Here is a 23,898-nt window from a genome sequence, read left to right as displayed (position 1 = left end):
AGGCTCAGAAGTCTAAAATACATACAGAATATAACAAAATAAGCAAGTAGAAAAGTGAACTCAATTTATTACTCAGCTAAATTAAAATGTGCAGCTACTCTGGTCATAGGTATTTATATATTTTTTTAAAATGCTTTGGCAAAAAACATTAAATATCAATAAAAGTTATGAACAATACTGTATATACACTTGCCTTCACTACAGAAAGGTCTCTTAACGCCAGAGAAATTTACTGTTTCATGAAGAGTCTTCTCCTCTTGACAGTATTCGCAATATGTAACTATGCAATGTAACTTCTTATAGTCATCTGAACAAGTTTTGCTGCAGAACTGATGCACTTTGTTCTAAATGCACAATGGGAACCTTGGTAAGTATATGACAACCACCTCAATAACAAATTTCAGAAATAAACCACTTATATAGAAACAAGGTTAAATCATTTACCTATTTTAATATTAGTATCCTTGGGGATACATTTCCTATAGGCAACATACACCTAGTACAACCAATTTACAGAGAAATATAAAACACACCTCTACAAAATTCAACACCATTAACCACCCTGAAACAGTCAAAGTATCACTACAGTAAGATGGCAATTTGATATTGCTAACAGAATTTGATAAACAGGAAAGAAACAATGAAGATAGAACATAAGTTACAGAAAGATAAGAATTATGATACTAAAAACATTCTCAGTCAAAAAGAAATATTCTCTGCTGAGTAGATTCAATCACATTCCTGTCACACCATGATAGATTCCTGTAACAGATCTATCATGGTGAAAGCATTCAATTTGGTGCTATCCTATAGTGTGCTGTGAGAGTTGGTTCTCTTGATTGGAACATGGTTACTAATTGTTAAATTATTTATCCTGGCCCCAAACCCATAATAACTAAAGCTACTTTTCAAATGCCCAGTCAAGTAGTTACAAACAAATGAAAACTTCCTGGAATGCAGTAATTTTTTTCCCCATTATTAGTGGAAGATACAGGTTAATTCTAAAACATCTACTTAATAGTTATCAAAAAAATGTGAAGATCTAAATAAAGGTCAATAAGCCTAAGTATAAACTCAAAATAATTAAGACAATCATCAGTTGAAAGTTGCCCCATTATGAATATGTAACTTGTAAGAGTACAAAGGCAACAAAGAAACCACAACTGCCAACCATGGAATAAATAAGTAGCAAGGGGCCCTGAACTCTCAGTCTCCTGAGGAACAAGACAAGCTCTCCTTCAGCCTGCTTCCAACACTTGCATCCATGCAAATAAAAGCAACACACCAAGATTGCAAAAGTTGGGGAACACTGACACATACATGATAGGGAGGACCTCATTTTCATCTAGTATTATCAAAATTTGATCCAGGATTTTCACTTTCTATGTGACACTATTTTAGTGCTTACTAATGGATTTCTTTCCTCATTCCCTCGTTCCTTTATTCTTTGTTGTTGGGCCTTCAACACTTTTCCTGCTGTCAGCTTAAAGAGGATATTAATGCTAGAAATCATCACTGGATGCCAACCAACAACAGTCTCAGAAAACCAACTGATTTAAATGTTCTGGAGACAGCACCAAACAAAATAATAAACTAAAAAAATTTTTCAAGCACTAAAGTGATGAAATTTCAGATTTCCAACTACTTTAGAAATCATGCAGTTCAGTTTGGGGTACCATCTTTTACCTAAGACTGAAGATACTGAGTGACATGCCAACAATCACTAATAAATTTTGTCTTAAGAGCAATCTATTGTTAGTTCTACATCTTATTCACCATTTTAATACCACCTCCCACACCATCCTGTCAAAAGAGTGAAAACACAGAAGGAACAAAGGTGAGTACTGCTCAAGAAACCAATGGGCAATGATGGCTGTCTTGTCCATTTATCCATCCCTTACTATCCCCTTATGGAAATAAAAGCCCATGCTCATAAGTGCTAATGGCAAAAGGACATGCCAAGTAAATAAGTAAACTGGTTGAAGGTAACAGTGATAAGGAAGGGAAAATAAAGTTAAAGTAAAGATCTATACTCCTATCTTCTTTTATTGAAACAATTATACAAAGTTAAATGACAATGTGGTATGACTAACAAATTCTAATTTTTACAGGTACTGAAGGTATTATAGTTCAGAGTTAATATCTTTGAGGCCAAGGAGGAAAATGGAAAAAATTGACAAAGTTGCTCTAGGTAAACAGCTAAACAAAGTAGAATTCTGTACTATCTTATGGGCATAATATATTGCAAATATGACTTCAATAATTTTTGCTTAACCCAAAAAGAGATAGATTGTGCTGATTTTACTCCCACATTAACTACTAAGCCAATCACCACAAAATCTGAAAAACATACCTACTAAGAAATAGTCGTTATTTTACTAAATTTTCATTTTAGCTATATACATAAAATACATAACAAAATGTGACTTGCCTCCCATTCCAGGATTTCCGGTTTTGAACAAAAGGAATTTTTGCAGTAGTTGCATTTCAACTGAATATCACTTGGTGCTACAAATTGGCCATTTGGAGATGACTGCATGCTTAGTGCCTAAAATAAAGAATAAAATAGACTGAGCTGGGCATGGAGAATTACTACTTGTGATTACTATGAAAAATCTACTATATATAGAAAGTCACATGTATCTCTGTTAAATATTGTTTAAAATACAGCATACAAAACTGTATTTCTGAATTTTGTCTTTAAAAATTATGGTAACATACTATTTTATAAAATTGAAATTTATTGCTTTTTAACCAAAGGATTACTATTTACCTAAAATTTTAAAAACTATATAGGAAAAATACAATTCAATTATGGTTTTCTTCACTTGAAAATTTAAACAATAATATTGAGGTTAATTGCCCAAGTTCTGAAGTAGCAAATAAAAGTAAAAAAGGAAAAACAAAACAAAAAGTCTGAAAATTAAAAAAAAAAACACTAGGTCTTAATTGTTTTTCTCCAAATATCTCATGTACTAATGATCCGTCTCACTACATCAATGCCACAATTTCATTTGAAGTCCATCAGTGGTGTTATGGCCTACATTACTTACTATTCATGCCAGGAATTCATTTTAGTTTTATTACATTTAAAAAAAAATTTAGTTGTAGATAAACACAATACCTTTATTTTTTTTATTTTTTATGTGGTGCTAAGGATCAAACTCAATGCCCCATGTGTGCTAGGCAAGCACTCTACCACTGGAGCTACAACCCTAGCTCCTTGTTACATTTCTTAAAAGTTAAAATTTAATTTACAGATTAATACAGGACTTAAGCATACATGGTTTTTAAACATTGTTTTTCTAATTCTTAATCTGAGTAGTGATTAAAGTGGTATATAATTAGCAGTCTTTTAAGCCATATCACACATTATACATATTCATAATCAAAATCCATGAACAATTAATAAAATTGAAGGAACAGTGGAGAAAAAGATATTTTATCATTTTTTAAACATTTGTATACACTACAACACAATTAAAGTCCGCAGAAAAAATAAAATACGGCAGATTTAATACATCTAGTATCACTGAATACCAAAGATAAAATGAAAAAAAAAAAAAAAAAAATATCCTTAGAGGTACCAAAAGAATTGAACCTCATTTAAGGTTAACTATTCTGTTAAAACAAATTTGAGTACATTATGGTCTGAATGTCTGTGGTCCTTCCAAATTCACATGTTGAAATCCTAAACTCCAATGTGACATTAAGAGGTCTCTGGGCCCTTCTCTTGATCTTGTTAGTTTCCTTAAAAAATCATTCAAGGGAGCTTGTTGGCTCCTTCAACCACATGAGGACATGTGAGAAGTTACCCTCTACTCTACAGAAAGGGCCTTCACAAGGCGCAAATCTATCACAGCACTATCTTGGAATTCCCAGTTTTTAAAACTGTGAGAAATAAATTTCTGTTGTTTATGAACTATGCATTCTAAAATATTTTGTTATAACAGTCCAAACAGACTAAGTTCTAAACTATTATCTTACTTTTAAAAGGAAAAAAATCCAGTAAACACACAAAGTTCAAATACATCATCTGTTTTCCAGAAAAAGGGGGAAAAAATGCCTTTCTGTTTGCCAACTTTTTATTATTCATTAGCCAACAGTGATGAGGCTGCATATAGATGTATCTGGATGCATTCTTCAAAATCAAGAGTCTAAATTAAGTATTTCTTTAAAATACAGAGTACACAGCATTACATCAAGTCATAAGCAATAAAAGTTTGAATTTTAAAAAGTAGTTAAAACATTTTCAGTTGACAGTTCCATTTACCCAACATTAAAACAGAAGACAGTTTAACATCTGACAAGCAATATGCATACTCTCCTTTTCTCCTTGAATTAAATGCTATTCCTTAATTTCTAGTTAAGAAAAGCTAACAAAGTAGAAACATATTACTAAAAGATTATATCAAATGGCCATGATCTCAACTTCTAAAATAAAAATTCAGTCTTGAATGTGATTTATCATCTTAATTTAGTGAGTATATAACTTAACAAAAACATCCACTTGGCTAAACTTAAAGCAATCTAAAATTAAATGCTATAGCTGTTGCAGTAACTATTGTAACATACTTAAGTGACTATATTTTCAGGTTAAATAAACATAGAGCACAGTACCTGGAATAAAGTAGAATGTTGGATGAATTAACTCATGAAGCATGGCTTTATGCACTGGTTTGAATCTTTGGGCAATACCCTGAAATTTTCACACACAACAGGTAAACCTACTAGTACTACCTAACTAATGCTTGAATCCCCTCTAAACTATGCCTTTCTAGTGGTCAACCAGTTAAATCAATACTATCTTCTGAGATTATCCATATTCCAACTTCGAAGAACTATGTCAGAAAGTATATTATGTTTACCAACGTCTCCCTAAAATTGATCCTATATTAAATTAAGGCCTATTATAAGAAGTCTACTCTAATTTCCTCTACATGGTTCATTTCTAATATGGAAAGTAGATATGCTTAACATTTCTTTCTAGGCTGCTAAAAAAACCTACATACTTCACTCATTTAGTTCCCCTTCTGATTCACATTTTATTCAAACCAAAATATCATACAACAAGCATTGAGCTCAACTATATTAAAATTTTTTTTTCCAGGTATTCTATGACTCATTCTAGAATCTTCGCCCTCCCATTAGACCCTCAAAAAACTATATAAAAATTAACAGATAAAAGCATATTGCACTGATTATTTTCTAAGTGTATTTAATTAGGGATGGGGGTTATGCAAAACAAATAACAAACCTGAAACTTAGCCACACAACTGGAATTGCAAAAGTTATACAGTTTTCCATCAGGCATTGTGGCTTGGTATTGAGGTAAAGAGTTTCGCTTACAAAAATGGCAAATAATTCCCAAACCTAGGAAAGAAAAGGTACATATCTGATTTCTTTATAAAGTAATACAAGTTTTTTCTTATCTTATGACTTTTGAAATTTTTTAAATAGAAGCTTCTATAAACTATTTCTTTTACTATTTGCACCTTAAATATTCAAGATTATTTGCACTTTTTAAAAAATGCTGTCATAAAAAAGACTGATGTTATTTCTCAAACATAAATAGATACATCAAAAATTATGTTTTAGATAATTTTTGGATGGAACAACAATTTTATCTAAGACACAGGGAGAGCACTTCAAAAAACTGGAATGATATAATAATCGAGTCTGCAGTAAATGGTATGATAATAAAAAAATAAGTTCAAAAATCCAGTTTAAAAACAAGTATAAAACCAAAATTATAGAGCAGTTACTTTTGGAAAAAAATTAAAGTTCTTTAACTTTTCAAATACCTGAAACTTACTTTGTGATTTTGCATATTTTGTCTTGTGACTATTCATGCACGCGGTTGAACAATATGGCTCCATATATCCATTAGGACCTATACACTGAGTCATATCAAAAAACCTGCATTGTGTTCGGCAACCAGTACAAGTTGTCAGTTTTCCATATTTCTAAAACGTGAAACATAAAAAGATAATTTTTTAAAACCACATCTGAATTATGAAAAACACAGTTCTATTTTTCATTACATCTTTAGCCTCTACAAAACAATTTTGTTAATCTCTAATCAGTTTTAGAGTCGGAAGACTTCATCTGGATACAAACTATCAGCTACAATGACTCCCAAATTAACTTCAAACCAACAATGGTTGTTAGCTAATTGTCCTTCAAAAATATTTTCCCTTACTTAAAGTTTTACAAAATCCCTACATATAGTAAGTAAAAATTGAAAATCTAGAAAAGGAAGAGTTTTTAAAAAAAATGCTTCTTTGTTATTTGACAGAAGAAATTAAACAAAGCATGAAATGTAAAATTTAATAATCAAAAGTACTTCAAAACAGGAATTTGAAAACTTCTAGATCCTTTTTCCACTGAGCAACTCCATGGTTCCAAGTTTTTTAGGAATGTATCTTAAAATATGATTAAGCAGTCAGGCATGGTGGCACATGCCTGGATCAAGAGTTCAAAGCCAGCCTCAGCACGGCCCTAAGCAACTCAGTAAGACCCTGTCTCTAAACAAAGTACAAACAAGTGACTCGGTGGGGAAGTGACTCAATGGATAAGCATCTCTGGGTTGAATCCCCAGAACGCGGACACACGCAAACACACACACACACACAAAAGATTAATCATTCATGCACATTTAAAAACCTATATGATCATGGTAACAAACAAAAAATTTTTAATGAAAACATTTAACATTCAAAGTGATTTCTGGTTATTAACTAAGGTTAATAAAATCAGTTAGTAGATAATAACATTAATACTTTCGGCATGGAGAATTTGATAACAGTGAAGTAATTTGAAAGAATGAGATAAAGAATACGAAGGTAAGATCAAAAGGAATACTTCAAAAGCTACCAGGACATCAGCTGGGATGGTAGCTCAGTGGTAGAGTGCTTGCCTAGCATGTTTGAGGTACTGTGTTCAATCCTCAGCACCACATAAAAATAAATTTTAAAAAATTGGGCTGGGGAGATAGCGCAGTTGGCAGAGTGCTTGGGTTCGATCCCCAGCAGCGCAAACAAAACAAACAAAAAAAAAAAAACTAAAGGTGTACATCTACAACTAAAAAATACATATTTACAAAAAAATTACTAGGACTAAAGCAGTATCTTGAAAATATGTACAGTCTTACAAAAAATGTAAATCAGATAAACCGTTATGTCTGTATTTAAAAAGAAAAAAAACTTCATAGTCAATTCGAAATCAACCACAGAGCTGGCTGTGGTGACACACACCTACTTAGTTAGGAAGCTGAGGCAGGAGGACTGCAAGTTTGAGGACAGCCTCAAGCACTTTGTGAGATATCTCAAAATAAAAACTAATAAGGACTGGGGTTCAATCCCCAGTACCAAAGAACAAAGGGAAGAAATGAATCAAAGAAAACATGGGAAAAACAAATTTTTAATCTATTTTGTCCCAGATGTGGAATACCTATAGAAACTGAGCAACAAATATACCACTTATATATATGTGAAACTCTGAAATAATGTTTTTAGAGGTCCAGTCCTTTGAGAAAAATAGTAAGTGTAGAGCATTTGAAAATATTTGTAAATTCATTGTGAAACTGGCTTAAGCATTACTGAAAAAGTTACTTCCACTAAAAGTTGAAATGAACAAAATATTACATACACAACTGACATATAAAATGCATTCATGAGAGCATCTTCTAAAACTACAATGTCATTTTATTTCAAGGAATGTACTGTGTTTCACATTATCAATGCTCCAAAACAGTTGTCCTATAAATAGGAGACTGGGACAATGTACACTGCATAGTTATGTGTGGTGTACTGCACAACTGCCTGACAAACTATAATATGTTCAACTTGTGGTTATTTGTTGACAAATTGTAACCTGTGCTTTCATACATAAACTACCCTGCATAAGAAACTATTGGTCAAATGAAGAAGACTTGAGTATATCTATCGTTAAAAATGCAATGTCAAAAGGTGCCAAAAACACGCAATGGAGAAAATAACCTCTTCAACAAATGGTGCTGGAAAACTGGAAATCCATATGCAGCAGAATGAAACTAAACCCCTATTTCTCACCCTGCACAAAAATCAACGCACGATGGATCAAGGACCTTGAAATCAGACCAGAGACCCTTCAGATTATATAAGAAAAAGTAGGTCCAAATCTTCAACTTGTTGGCTTATGATCAGACTTCCTTAACAGGACTCCCATAGCACAAGAAATAAAAGCAAGAATCAATAACTGGGACAGATTCAAACTAAATAGCTTTCTCTCAGCAAAGGAAACTATCAGCAATGCGAAGAGAAAGCCTATAGAGTGGGAGAATATCTTTGCCACTCATACATCAGATAGAGCACTAATTTCCAGAATATATAAAGAACTCAAAAAACTCTGCACCAAGAATACAAATAACCCAATCAACAAATGGGCTAAGGATATGAAAAGACACTTCACAGAAGAAGATGTACAAGCAATCAACAAACATATGAAAAAATGTTCACCATCTTTAGTAATAAGAGAAATGCAAATCAAAAGTACACTAAGATTCCATCTCACCCCAATTAGAATGGCGATTATCAAGAATACAAGAAACAATAGGTGTTGGCGATGATGTGGGGGAAAAGGTACACTCATACATTGCTGGTGGGGATGCAAATTAGTGCAGCCACTCTGGAAAGCAGTGTGGAGATTCCTTAGAAAACTTGGAATGGACCCACCATTTGACCCAGCTATCCCACTCCTCGGCCTATACCCAAAGGACTTAAAAATCAGCATACTACAGAGATGCAGCCACATCAATGTTCATAGCTGCAAAATTCACAATAGCCAGATTGTAGAAACAACCTAGATGTCCTTCAATTGATGAATGGATAAAGAAACTGTGATACACACACACACACACACACACACATGCACACAATGGAATATTAATCAGCCACAAAGAATAAAAAAATATGGCATTTGCAGGCAAAGGGATGAAATTGGAGAATATCATGCTAAGTGAGATAAGCCAATCTCAAAAAACCAAAGGACAAATGAACTAATTGATAAGCGGATGATGATACATAATGGGGGGTGGGAGGGAGGCAAGAATGGAGGAAGGAGGGAGTGTATAGAGGGAAAAGAGGGGTGAGAGGGGTGGGAGGTATAGGGAAAAAATAACAGGATGAATCAAACACCATTGCCCTATGTAAATGTATGATTACACAAATGGTATGCCTCTACTTCATGTACAAACAGAGAAACAATTTGTACCCCATTTGTTTACAATAAAAAAATAAGAAAAAAAAGTATTAAAAATGCAATGTCAAGAAATCATGGCCTGGGGCTATAGCTCAGTTGGTAGAATGCTTGCCTCACAAGCACAAAGCCCTGTGTTCAATCACCAGGCCACAAAAAAAAAAAAAAAATCATAAAAGTATCACATACTTTTCAACAATAATGAATGGCAAGAGAATACTGAAGATAAAGGTTTTAAAATTCAACTTCTAATAAATATGATTCAAAAGTCATTCATGAGGGCTGGAGATGTAGCTCAGCAATAGAGCATTTGCCTAATAAGTGCAAGGTCCTGGGTTCAATCCTCAGTACCCACAACCTGACAAAAAAATAGCCATGCATAAAATTCACTATCTTTGAAGTATGTCTGACAGTGGATGAAATGATTATCAGTTATTATAGACACAATTCACTGAAGATTTGGTTGAAATTCTAAACACTGGGCAGTTATTAGGATATTGCTACAACTTTCACTTGTTTGTGAAAAAGTGCTCAGAAAAATAAAATTGATCTTTTACTTGGAAGTAAGGTTGTTCTGCAAATGCTTCAAATGGTAGGGAATCCAAAATTACACTATTTTTTTTTTTTCAAATATCTACTCACTGTTATGACTAGTTAGTACATCACTGAAATATCAGAATTTAAGTTATAGTTACCATGAGGGAAAACAGACTAAAGTGTCCTCTTAAAACAACCACAATGATGAAAAAGAGGAGCATATGATTATAGATTCAATACAATACTGAAATTCTCATTGTAAAATGATTAGATAATAAATGTATCATTGTTGAAATGAACTCCAATATAATAGAACCTCTTGGAAAAATTCAATGAAGGAAAAAACAAAGTACAGTCAATGTGCCTCAACCAAAGACAGCAGGTACACATAAAGAGTTCAATGGTGGTATGGACAGACACAATTGGTTGGTCTTCAAATATTCCTTATCCATCAGAAGTTTAAAAAAAATTGGCTCTGTGACCAAAGACAAGAGATCTCATAAATGCAATGAATTTCAAAAGAGAAATTTGCTCAGCATACTTCAAATGACACAATGAGAAACTGCCAGGAGGAAGAAAGCGTAATACTCCCAGACCTACTACTATTCAAGAGTATACCAGATTTGAACATGAGAAGTCATATTATAGCAAGAACAACAATGTGAAAACACCTATGTCATGCAAAATAATTGTTCAACAGGTGATAAAAGTCACTTGTTTGCATTTTGTATAATGTATAAAAGGATGTTACATTTGCCTGATGTCCTCCAATGTCCTATTTTATAGGTCGGCTTGTATCTATAAATAAGCACTGTGTTATCCCTCTGTCCCTAACTATAGGACTATCTGTATTTTCATTCTTACTTATAATAAAGGATACCTAAGTTCTAGTCTCTGATTTCCAAACAATTTTAATGTACTACATCAATTTCAGTGAAATTTTCGCAAAATTGAACACCTTGGACTTAATGGATTACATGCAACTTGTATTGATCCCCTTTCTGAGTGGTTAAAAGTCTGTCATAATCAAGTGACACATCACAAATCGTCATGTTGAGAATATTTAACTCCATTTGTATACTAAGAGTACTAGTAGAGTATGAGGATACAAGAAGGTCTCTAAATGTTCTGTGCGCTGATGAATAAGATGCCAAAGAGGCAGACAATCGGGCCAGAAATAACACATAAAATGAATAAACTTCAGGGTTATTTTCAAAAATGCTATGGGATTTCAGAAAACAAAAGTGGGGGGGAAAAAAACAGGGCTGCAGGACAGCTCAGTGATAAGAGTGCTTGCCGAACATGAGGTACTGAATTTAGGCTCTAGCAACCACCAAAACCAAATAGCCCCGACAGGCAACATCCATCAATATCAAGAAAAGAAAATAGTTCTCCGCATGTAATAAACAGAACAGGTATAAGAAAAAAGATAGCTACTTATATGGCAGGAATGTATCTTATAGTCCTTCTTATACAAGAAAGTAACTTGTATGGCCTATTCCTTATATGCTTAAATATCACCTAGTAATTTCATTAATATATGACTGTTATACTGTAGATTTTCTTTTTTCTGCTTATTGAAAAAATTTAAGATTTTATTTCTTTACTTTTCTTGCTCTCTTTTCCTTTTGTTTACCTGTTCCCTCAGAGTCTTTTTCCCTTTTTTGCATGCTAACATCCAATTTCTTTTGATTATACTCTAACCCTTTCTATTCTCTAGAACTTCTGTATATTCTTTTCTTATCCCATTAACAGCCACATTCTACATCCCTCTGTATCCTCTTTGTCCTCCATTTGAAACTGCAGATCTTATTGCAAATCTGTTTGCTTGACTGCAGATAATATTCAAACTCATTCTGTTTATTATGACAATTTTGTTATTGTCCTCATAGGGGCTATTTGGTCTTGCATTGCATAGTGTCTGAACTGGGCACTGCTAATACTGATCTCTTCTTAAAGAAAGGGTTTTGGAAGCCTATAGGGGGAAATCTGCAATACCCCAGATCTGCACTGTTAGAGGGGAAGATACGTGAACAACATGAAAAAACAGGGAAGAAAATGCTCCAAACAAATCTAGATTCTATATTAATAGAATCCAATGACAGTATGTTAGAAGAAATGTCAGAAAAGGACCTCAGATTATACATGATTAAGATGATTCGCGAAGCAAAGGATTAGATAAGAGAGCAAATGCAGGCAATGAATGATAATACCAATAAGCTGAAAGACCACCTGCAGGAAGCAAAAGATCATTTCAACAAAGAGATAAAGATTCTCAAAAAAAACCAAACAGAAATCCTTGAAATGAAGGAAACAATAAACAAAATAAAAAACTCAATGGAAAGCATCACCAAAAGACTAGACCACTTGGAAGACAGAACCTCAGACAATGAAGACAAAATAATTAATCTTGAAAATAAAGTTGCCCAAACACAGAAGATGGTAAGAAATCATGAACAGAATCTCCAAGAACTATGGGACATCATGAAAAGACCAAATTTAAGAATTATTGGGATTGAGGAAGGCACAGAGACACAAACCAAAGGAATGAACAACCTATTCAATGAAATAATATCAGAAAATTTTCCAAGCCTGAAAAATGAAATGGAAAATCAAATACAAGAGGCTTACACAACACCAAATGCACAAAATCACAACAGATCCACACCAAGGCACCTTATAATGACAATATCTAACTTTCAAGATAAAGATAGGATTTTGAAGGCCGCAAGAGAAAAGCATCACATTACATATAGGGGGAGACCAATACAGATAGCAGTCGACTTCTCAACCCAGACTCTAAAAGCTAGAAGGGCCTCGAACAATGTATTTCAAGCTTTGAAAGAACATGGTTGCCAACCAAGAATCCTATACCCAGCAAAACTAACCTTCAGATTTGAAGATGAAATAAAATCCTTCCATGATAAACAAAAGTTAAAAGAATTTACAAATAGAAAGCCTGCACTACAGAATGTTCTCAACAAAATATTCCATGAGGAGGAAATGAAAAACAATAGAGGTCAGCAAAGGGAGGAACTACCTTAGAGAAAAACCACTCAAAGGAGAAACCAAGCCAACTTAAACACCAAAACTAAGCCAAATGCCTGGGAATACAAATCATATCTCAAAAATAACCCTGAACGTTAAAGGCCTAAACTCATCAATCAAAAGACATAGACTGGCAGAATGGATTAAAAAGAAAGACCCAACAATATGCTGCCTGCAAGAGACTCATCTCATACAAAAAGACATCCACAGACTAAAGGTGAAGGATGGGAAAAAACCTACCACGCACATGGACTCAGTAAAAAAGTGGGGGTTTCCATCCTTATTTCAGATAAAGTGGACTTCAGGCCAAAGTTAGAAGAAATAAAGAAAGACATTTCATACTGCCTAAGGGAACCATAAATCAGGAAGACATAACGATAATAAATATTTATGCCCCAAACAATGGTGCATCCCTGTACATCAAAAAATCCTTCTCAACTTCAGGAATCACACAGACCACAACACACTAATTCTGGGTGATTTTAATGCACCGCTGTCACCACTAAATAGATCTTCCAAACAAAAACCAATCAAAGAAACCATAGAACTCAATAACACAATCAATAACCTAGACTTAATAGACATATATAGAATATTCCATCTATTAATGAGCAGATTCACTTTCTTCTCAGCAGCACATGGAACCTTCTCGAAAATAGACCATATGTTATGCCACAAAGCAGCCCTCAGGAAATGCAATAAAATAGAGATACTGCCTTGTGTTCTATCAGATCATAATGGACTGAGAGTAGAAATCAATGACAAAGTAAAAAAAAGGAAACTACTCCAACACCTGGAGACTAAATAATATGCTATTGAATGAAACATGGATAACAGAAAACATCAGGGAGGAGATAAAAAAATTCTTAGAGGTCAATGAGAACGAAGATACAACATATCAAAATCTCTGGGACACTATGAAAGCAGTACTAAGAGGAAAATTCATTGCATGGTGCGCATTCCAGAAAAGAATGAAAAGTCAACAACTAAATGACCTAACATTACAGCTAAAGCCCTAGAAAAAGAAGAACAGAATAACAGCAAAAGTAGTAGAACACAGGAAATAATTAAAATCAGAGCTGAAATCAATGAAATTGAAACAAGAAACAATTCAAAAACTTGACAAAACAAAAAGTTGGTTCTTTGAGAAAGTAAACAAAATAGACAAACCCTTAGCCACACTAACAAAGAGAAGGAGAGAGAAAACTCAAATTACTAAAATTCGTGATGAAAAAGGAAATATCATGACAGACACCGCTGAGATACAGAACATAATGAGAAACTACTTTGAAAATCTGTATTCCAACAAAATAGAAATTACCGAAGACACTGACAAATTTCTAGAGACATATGCTCCTCCCAAACTGAACCAGGAGGATATACACAATTTAAACAGATCAATATCAAGCAATGAAATAGAAGAAGCCATTAAAAACCTAACATCCAAGAAAAGCCCAGGACCAGACGGGATTCTCAGCCCAGTTCTACAAGACTTTCAAAGAAGAACTCATTCCAATACTTCTCAAACTATTCCAGGAAATAGAAAAGGAGGGTACCCTACCAAACTCATTCTGTTAAGCTAATATCACCCTCATACCCAAACCAGGTAAAGACACATCAAGGAAAGAAAATTTTAGACCAATATCCTTGATGAATATGGATGCAAAGATCCTTAACAAAATATTGGCAAACCGTATCCAAAAACATATTAAGAAAATTGTGCACCATGATCAAGTGGGGTTCATCCCTGGAATGCAGGGATGGTTTAACATCCATAAATCAATAAACATAATCCATCATGTCAATAGACTTAAGGATAAAAATCATATGGTTATTTCAATTGACGCAGAAAAAGTGTCAACAAAATACAACACCCCTTCATGCTCAAAATACTAGAAAAAACAGGGATAGAAGGAACACACCTGAACACTGTAAAGGCTATTTATGCTAAGCCCATGGCCAATATCATTCTTAATGGAGAAAAACTGAAATAATTCCCTTTACAAACGGGAACAAGACAGGGATGTCCTCTTTCACCACTTCTATTCAACATTGTCCTCGAAACTCTAGCCAGAGCAATTAGGCAGACTAAAGAAATTAAAGGGATATGAATAGGAAAAGAGGAACTTAAGCTGTCACTATTTGCTGATGACATGATTCTATATTTAGAGGATCCAAAAACCTCCTCCAGAAAACTTCTAGACCTCATCAATGAATTCAGCAAATAGCAGGCTATAAAATCAACACACATAAATACAAAGCATTTTTATACGCAATATATATAAATGAAATATTACTCAGCTATAAAGAATAATAAAATTATGGCATTTGTAGGCAAATGTATGAAATTGGAGAATATCATGCTAAGTGAGATAAGCCCATTTCAAAAAACCAAAGGACGAATGATCTCGCTGATAAGCAGATGATGACACATAATGGGGGTTGGGAGGGGGGCAAGAATGCAGGAAGGAGGGACTGCATAGAGGGAAACGAGGGGTGGGAGGGGTGGGGGGAAGGAAAAAATAACAGAATGAATCAAACATCATTACCCCATGTAAATGTATGATTATACAAATGTATGCTGTTACTCCATGTACAAACAGAAACAACATGTATCCCATTTGTTTACAATAAAAATAAATTAAAATAAAAAATATATATATATATCACCTAGAGAAGCCCTACGTTTTACTTTCCAAAGTGGAAATGAACTCATTCTTCAATCTCTAAGCCTCAAAAAGAAATACTTATTAACAACAAAGAAAGGGTAACATATAACAAATAAGAATGCACACACACACACACACATACACACAATGGAATATTACTCAGCCATAAAGAAGAATAAAATTATGGCATTTGCTAGTAAATGGATGAAGTTGGAAAATATCATGCTAAGTGAAATAGGCCAAGCCCAAAAAAACCAAAGAAAAAACCAAAGGCTGAATGTTTTCTCTGATAAGTGCATGACAATATATATTGGGGGGGGGGGGGGAGGTGGGTGATGGAGGGAAGAGAAAAATGAAGGAACTTTGGAAAGTGTAGAGGAAAATGGGGTAAAGGGGGTGGAGGACAAAAGATAGTAGAATGAAACAAACAGTATTACCCTATGTATATGAATGGTGTGAATCTATACTGTGTACAACCACAGAAATGAAAAGTTGTACCCCATTTGTGTATAATGAATCAAAATGCAGTCTGTAAAAATAAAAAGATTTTAATTTAAAAAAAATTTTAAAAATAAGTAGAAAAAAAAAATGTCTATTTTGGCTCAGGTTGTAGCTCAGTGGTTGAGTGCTTGCCTGGCATGTGTGAGGCACTAGGTTTGATCCTCGGCACCACATAAAAATAAATAGGTTTTTTTTTTTCCTTCTTAAAAAAAAAAGCAATGTAGTTTTTAAAAAATAAGAATGGCTACAAACATTATATCTAATTAAGATTCTATCAACAATACAAGGATATTAGAAAAGAAGAATGTTTTGGTTTATTTCCTGAATCCTATTTGATGACTTAAATATTTATGTTGGACAAAGGACAAAAGAAAACAGATGAACACAACAGAATATAAAATATATGTATATTTAAACTGAAACCACTGTGCAAATTAAAAATACTAAAAATATTTTAAAAAGCAGGACACTTATAACTATGTTAAGGATTATATAGAGAAAATATAAAGTAGCTCCCACTAGATAGATATATGAGCACCTATCAAGAATTCTTTTACCAATATAAATGAAGCCCAACTATCTAATGAAATCTTGGGGTTTTTTTGTTTTTGTTTGTTTGTTTTGTTTTGTTTTGTTTTGTTTTAGCAAAGAAGACAGTCATCACTTGGATTTGTGATCCTGACACTGATTTTATTAGCAGAATGACTGATAATAGCTTTAAGACATCAAATAAACAAGGAGCTAAGCAACTGGTCCATGGTTGACAGTATTTTCTTTCTTATTTAGAATAACACACAAAATGGATAAACTCAGAAAGACAAAATCATTAGTATTGAGATTTCAACACTTGTCACTTTTATAGTTACCACTACTCCAAAGACTGAAGGACCCTTAATGAGAGAACATTGGCACAAAAGGACATATACTTTCAAGCCATGTTTCCTTGGCTTCAATGCAAACAAAGTGATCTGTCTTGCAGATAACAGAAATATTCATTATCTAATACAATTCAAGTTCATAAACTTTAATATATTTCAAAGGGCACATGATTTTTTTAAGATACATATTAAAGGTATTAGCAGTGCTTGAAAATATGCTTAACATGAGTCTTAAACCCCATCTACATTTCTGCTTACCTCAGGTTGCATTAAGAAAGAGTCCTGCATGTGATCTCGAACCTCCTTCAGGAAGTTTGGATGGCTACCTACCTAAAAAAAAGATGTTAAAAGGCTATAAATACACATAAAGAAAGACTGCTAGACTGAATGGTAAATGAGCAATCTATAAACATTGCTTCTCAATTGTGACTTATTGTATCATTCCAACTTTAAAAAATGTGTATCTTTCCTATCCCAAAGTGCTATCCAACTTACACAAGAATTATCAAGTAATTTTGATTCCTAGAAAAACTGATATTATAATAAGAATATAACAATGGAGTAAGAAATTAAATATAGACACTTGGAATTGACACGTTCAGTTGAGAAAAATCATTTATTTCTCTCAGATGGCTTAAATGTATTCCAAGATCTCTTTAAAAGATACTAACTTATAATAAAACCTCAAAGTTTTCTAAAGTAAGTAATCTGGTGATTACAATTTTAATCATTTGCAAAACGGGTTGTTTGGGGAAATCTTTTTAAAACACATACAATGGGCTGTGGTTGTGGCTGAGTGGTAGAGCACTTGCCTAGCATGTGTGAGGCACTCAGTTCACTTCTCAGCACCCATAAAAATAAATGAATAAAATATAAAGGTTAAAAAAACACATATGACAACTTTTAGTACATAATACAAATTTAAATCATTATTCTTACAGAAAAGTTTAAAAGGACAGGCTTCCTGCTTTTCATGAAAGCTAAAACACTATGTCACAAGAGGGAAATATTGAAAAGCACATCATAAGTCTTACATAATTTCCACTTCCAGGATCTACATTACTAACTAAATGCATCAGAATATTCCAGAAGCTAATTGAACAATGAAGATATAAATAAAAAAACAAAGACAGTCAAATTAAGTGTTAGAGACAAAGGTTAAAGATGGAAAATAAGAAAAGATTATCATGTAACTTTACTTTTCAGACTGCAGAAAAAGAAGAAATTCACTGGAACATCCAACCTGTCAGATTGAGTTCCTTTATTAGTAAAAGTGTATGCACGGACTCCCATCTGTTTATTTATTTATGAATTATGAGCATACAGCATGTGAATTAAAATATACACAAATGTTTCAAATAATAAAAGATGGAATTCTATTTTTAAATAATTTTTATTTAATGATAGGAGCTGGGGATACAGTTCAGTAGTAGAGCATATGATTAGCATGCACAAAACCCAGGGTTCAATTTCCAGCACCAAAATAATAATAATGAAGATGATAGTACCAAGAATTTTTCTATATCCATTAGAAGAGAATCATTTAGTAATCAATGAAAGCCTGGAAGGAAGCCAGAACTCCCACACCCACTTAAAAATAACAAGACGCTACCCCATCTTCCGTGGGTATTAACAAAGGCCAAGCAGAGAGGTTGGACTTCCAACTCTACCTGGCAAAAAATGAGTTGTGGCCTTTCTTCTTTGGTTCAAACTTTGTCAACTGAAGGTTTAAATAAAGATCCAGAGGCCAACAAAATGAGGTCCAAAATGTTCTAAGTTTTAATCAAAAATCACTTATACCCTAAACTAGGAAAACCACAATTTAAATTTAAAAATGCCACAGACACCAACATCAAAAGTACATTTATTTTAGAATTATGTAACAAAGATTTTAAAGCAGTCATCATAAAATCTATTAAAAATCAAAACACACACACATACTTAAAAACGATGTAACAGAAAATGACAGCAAATAAGAGAATATAAAGAACAATAAGTCATAAATCAGTGAACTGGAAGAGAGAATAAAAGAAATAACCTCATTTGAACAACAGAGAAAAAAAACTGGGTAGAGGAGGAGGAGGAGGAAAAGGAGGGAGGTAGAAGAGGAGGAGAAGGAGCCTTGGTCACTGCCTCAGGGACCTGCAGGACTGTAACAAAAAAAATTAACATTCATGTAATTGAAGTCCTGAAGGAACAGGAAAAAGAGGACAGGGCTAGAAGAGTTATAAAAAGAAAATATCTCAAACTAGGCAAAAGACATAAATATACAGATAGAAGAAGCCAAGCAAACTAGAATGGATAAATGAAAAGAAACATCAAAATACCTCATAAATTGCTGAAAACCAAAGACAAAGAAAATATTTTGAAACCAATAAAAAGAAATAACACAACTATAGAAGAAATGCAATCGGAATGGCAGACTAGAAAATCAGAAAACTTGGACAATAGCCCCTCTACTCTGGCCAAATACCATAGACTCTAGCCCTATCTACACGATAAAAGGCCAAGTAGAGAACAGAAAATTCCATCCTGGCCTGGTTGCAATGAGGTGCTTCACCCTGGGGCCCTAACCATGGTGAAGTCAAAGCAGACCAAGTATAAAGTATGATTTTCCACTTCACGGGATAGTAATACGATACATTAACACCACCAACCCCCTTATTCCAACCTTAACCACTACTGAAAAGGCCTGATCTAGAAGAAGGTAAAAATTTACCAAAAACTAGAGTAACAAGACCAAAACTGAAATCATAGAGAGACTGAGCAGAAACCAACCAACCAACCCAAGAGGCCCATAGGACAAGATCACATTATGAAAGTTTCAAAAGAAGAGAAAGGGGAAGAAATGACAGAAAACTTTTCAAACTTGATGACACAAATTACAAATAGGATAAGACACATTATAATCAAACTGTTGAAAGAGAATCTTTACAGAAGCAAGAGAGAAGTGACTCAGCACAAAGAATCCTCAAGAGAACCACAAATTCACCAAAGAAGTCACAGTAGGCCAAAGAGGGTGGAATGCCATATTTAAAATGCTGGAAGAAAAAAAAAAACTTTCAAACAAGCAAAACTGAAGAAATAAAGACATAGCCAAGTAAAAAATAAGAAAGGCTGTTACTACTAGACTTACGTGATAAGAATCGGTAAAGGAAGTCATTTTTTTATTAAAATGAAAGGACACATGAATCATTGTTACTAAATATTTGACCGTATATAAAATGCAGCACCACTGTATTTTTGGATTATAAATCTACTTTTATTTGCTACATGATTTTAAAGACACATACATAAATACAATAATCCCAAGATAACCACAAAGAAAATATCTAAAATAGTAAATGGAAGAAAATGAGAAGGCAATCAAAACAACTCACTATAATCAAATGCACACACAAGGCATTAATGGAGGAAATGAATTACAAAAAAAGGTATATGACACACCAACAAATTTTGAAATGATAGAAATAAATCATTCCTCATAAACAATTACTTTAAATATAAATGGAATAAATATAACAATCAAAAGGTAAAGATTGGTAAATAGAAGGGATAAATGATCTAATTATATGTTTACAAGAGATTTATCCATCGACACAAATAGCTCAAAAGAGAAAAGACAAAAAGATATTCCATACAAATAACAGTTAAACAAGAGATATCAGGCAAACTAATAAACTAATATCAGGCAAAAAGAGCCTTTATTTTTAAAAAGTCATATAAGAGACAAAAGAAAATTGTCAGTACTCCACACCAGATCCAACCAACCACAGATCAAAAGTCTAAACAACTTGCCAGGTGCACACCTTTAATTCCAGGAGCACAGGAGGCTGAGGCAGGATGATTGCCAAGTTCAAGGCCAGCCTCAGTAATTTAGCAAGATGCTGTCTCAAAATTTAAAAATAAAATAAAATAAGGGGCTAGGGATGTAAAACAGTGGTGAAGTGCTCCTGGGTTCAATCCCTAACACCAAAACAAAACAAAAAAAGCATCAAAATTCACTAAGCAAATGCTGACAAAAGTGAAGGGAGGAACAGATGATAACTAAAGGTAAAAACAGATAATTTTACAATAGTTGGAGACTTCAATAGTGGACAATATTAATTATTTATTAATTAAGTAAAATATTACTTAATTTTCAATAGTGGACAGACCATACAGACAGAATTGCAATAAATAAAAACCAGGCTTGAACAACACTACAAACCAGAACTAACAAACAAAAACAGAGTACTCTACCCAACAGTGGTAGAATAAACATTTTTCCCAAGTTTGCATGGAACAACCTCCAGGCTATGTGACATTTTAGGTCACAAATCTCGGTAAGTATAGGAAGACCAAAAGCACGTAGTGTCTTTCTAATAATGAAAATGAAACTTAACATCACACCTAAGGGTCAGACAGAAAGCTTTACCTCTAAGGTCAAGAACAAGAGAAGGGGGCTGGGGAGATAGCTCAGTTGGTAGAGTGCTTGCCTTGCAAGCACAAAGCCCTGGGTTCAATCCCCAGCACCGCAAAAAAAAAAAAAAAAAAAAAAAAAAACAAGAGAAGGATGCACACTTTCACCATTTCTATTCATCACAGTACTGAAAGTTCTAACCAGCATAACTGGGTAAGAAAAAGAAATAAAAGGCACCCTAAGTGCAAAGAAGGCAAACTTATCTCTGTTCATAAACAGCATCACTATGATGGAGAAAATCCCAAGAAATCTATAATAAAGTTACAAGACCTAATAAGTAAATTCAGCAAAGCTGCAGAATACAAGATCACTGCACAAAAATCAGTAGTGTTTCTATACCCTGGCATTACTTTTTTTTTTTTTTTTTAATTTATTTATTTTGGGCAGTACTGGGGATTGAACACAGGGCCTCACACATGCTAGGCAAGCACTGCACCACTGAGCTACATGCCCAGTCCTATTTCCATATTCCACCAAAGTACAACCTGAAAAGGAAGCTAACAGAACAAGTCAATTAACAGAATCTCAATGAACAAATATTTATTTGTTATAAAGGAAGTAAAGAATAATAAAGAATAATTATAAAGGAGGAAATAAAGACTTGTACACTGAAAATTTTTTAAGACAGCTAAAGACATTAAAGGCATGCTTAATATTGTGAAGATGTCAATAGTATCCAAAGCAATCTACAGATTCAAAGAAACCTTATCAAAATTTCTAAAGCATTTCCTGCAGAAATGGAAAATTTCTCCCTCAGGTTTACATACAATTGGAATAGGGTCAAAATATCCTGAAGAAATGCAGATCTAGAATATGCAAATACTGAGGAAGAATCCTCCAAATATGGAGGACTCATTTTCTGATTTCAAAATTTACTATGAAGATACAGTAAAATAAAAGTGTGGTGTATTCATAGGAATAGACACAGACCACTGGAACATAGAACCAAGAATTCAGAATAAACCCACACATATATGCCCGATTCATACTTAAAGTACACCAAGTCCATGCCACAACCCATGCCATAGCAATAGTTGAACAATTTCTCAAAATGCTAGAAACATGTACCCCATTTGTGTACAATGAACCAAATGCAGTCTGTAAACATAATAAAAATTAAAATAAATTAAAAAAAAAGGAAAAAAATGCTAAAAACAGAATTACCTTAGGACACAGCAATTCAACTCCTACTTTGTATAGTTTCCTATTCTAGCATAAGCATATTTACATATATCAAACTGATACAGGGCTGGGGATGTAGCTCAGTTGGAGAGTGCTTGCCTTGCAAGCACAAGGCCCTGGGTTCAATCCCCAGCACCGCAAAAAAAAAAAAAAAAAAAAAAAAAAAACCTGATACATACATACCAGCATTTACTGTAGCTTTATTCACAACAGCCAAAAGAAAAAAATAATGAAGTATCCATCATATGGACAAGGAATTGATAAACAAAACACTGTGTATTGTATATGTGTATACATGGCAGGGTATAGTGAATTTTACTCAGTTATAAAAAAGCAATGCTATTCTTTCTGATAAATGCTATTCCCCCATGGATAAAACTGAACACATGATAATAAAGTACGTCAGACACAACAGGGCAAATTCTGTATATTCTGTAAAATATCTAGAAGAGGCAGAAAGTAGATTAGAGGCACCAAGGACTGGGTTTGGAATGATGCAGAAGTTTCAAAAATAAAGATAATTGCTGAACAACATTTTCAATGTTATTAATGCCACTCAATCATATACTTAATGGTTGAAACTACAAATTTTATAGATATTTTGTTACAATTTTAAAAATTAGTTATTTTCTCCTTTTTATGCTTTGGAATGGCTTAAATAATACCAAGATGATCTGATTTAAATTTGATGGAACTCTCCTGGAAAACATCTGAGCCTGGTTCTTTCCATGGAATGGTTCTTTGATGACTCTTATTTCATCTGTGAAATTTGGTCTGCCCAATTTTACCTGCTCTAAATTTAGTTTAGGAAAATTACATTTCCATAGAAAATTAATCAATATTCAACATTATTCTACAGGTTTGTACACATTACTCCCTATAATTACTGTTTACTAACTTCCCATTTTGGTGCTTAGGTCCACCTTGTCATGTCTTATTTTGTGTATTTGTGTTTTTCCTGATTGTATTAACTACTGATTTTACTTTACAGATTTCCAAAGACCAGATTTTTCAAAGAGGCAGCATTTTTACTTATTTAAGTATTATTTTTATTCCTTAATCCATTAATTTCTACACTACTTTCATCTTTATTTCCATTCTCCTCTTTTATCTTAGTTTATTGTATTTTTTAAGACTTTTGAGTCATATATTTAATTTCTTTTTATTTTAATTCTTTATATGAAGATATTAATTTTCCTAAAAACTTTTATAAAGCAAACATAACACTGATACCTTTAAAGCAAAAATAAAGGAAATTACAGATGAATCTCACATCTAAAAAAAAAAAAATCTGGTATGGTTCCAGGAATCCAAGGATAGTTCAATAGATTAGGAAATTCAGGAATATAATTCACATATTGTCAGTTCTAAAGAGAGAAAGAAG

At 33.3% G+C, this 23,898-nt stretch overlaps 1 protein-coding gene across 7 annotated transcripts in view; it reads right to left on the bottom strand.

Annotated features, from left to right (window-relative positions):
• The window catches only part of ZMYM2 (zinc finger MYM-type containing 2), a 94,575-nt gene that overhangs the window by 35,759 nt on the left and 34,918 nt on the right, over window positions 1-23,898 (bottom strand). For 4 of the 7 annotated variants that reach the window (XM_079138841.1, XM_079138840.1, XM_079138842.1 and 1 more), the window contains 4 exons: window positions 17,129-17,200; window positions 5,816-5,966; window positions 5,258-5,373; window positions 212-2,548 (listed from right to left, as the gene is read on the bottom strand). In XM_079138841.1, coding sequence (XP_078994967.1) covers window positions 2,396-2,548; window positions 5,258-5,373; window positions 5,816-5,966; window positions 17,129-17,200 — 492 coding nt within the window. In that variant the 3' untranslated portion in view covers window positions 212-2,395. Of the gene's footprint in view, window positions 1-193; window positions 2,549-4,073; window positions 4,142-4,620; window positions 4,700-5,257; window positions 5,374-5,815; window positions 5,967-17,128; window positions 17,201-23,898 lie in introns of those variants that run through there. The other 3 variants (XM_079138844.1, XM_079138839.1, XM_079138838.1) reach the window with 3 other exon arrangements.

This window comes from Sciurus vulgaris (assembly GCF_902686455.1).
Source record: "Sciurus vulgaris genome assembly, chromosome: 4".
NCBI lineage: Eukaryota > Metazoa > Chordata > Mammalia > Rodentia > Sciuridae > Sciurus > Sciurus vulgaris.
The sequence above is the reverse complement of the archived record's forward strand: the minus strand, read 5'-3'. Positions and strand labels throughout refer to the sequence as shown.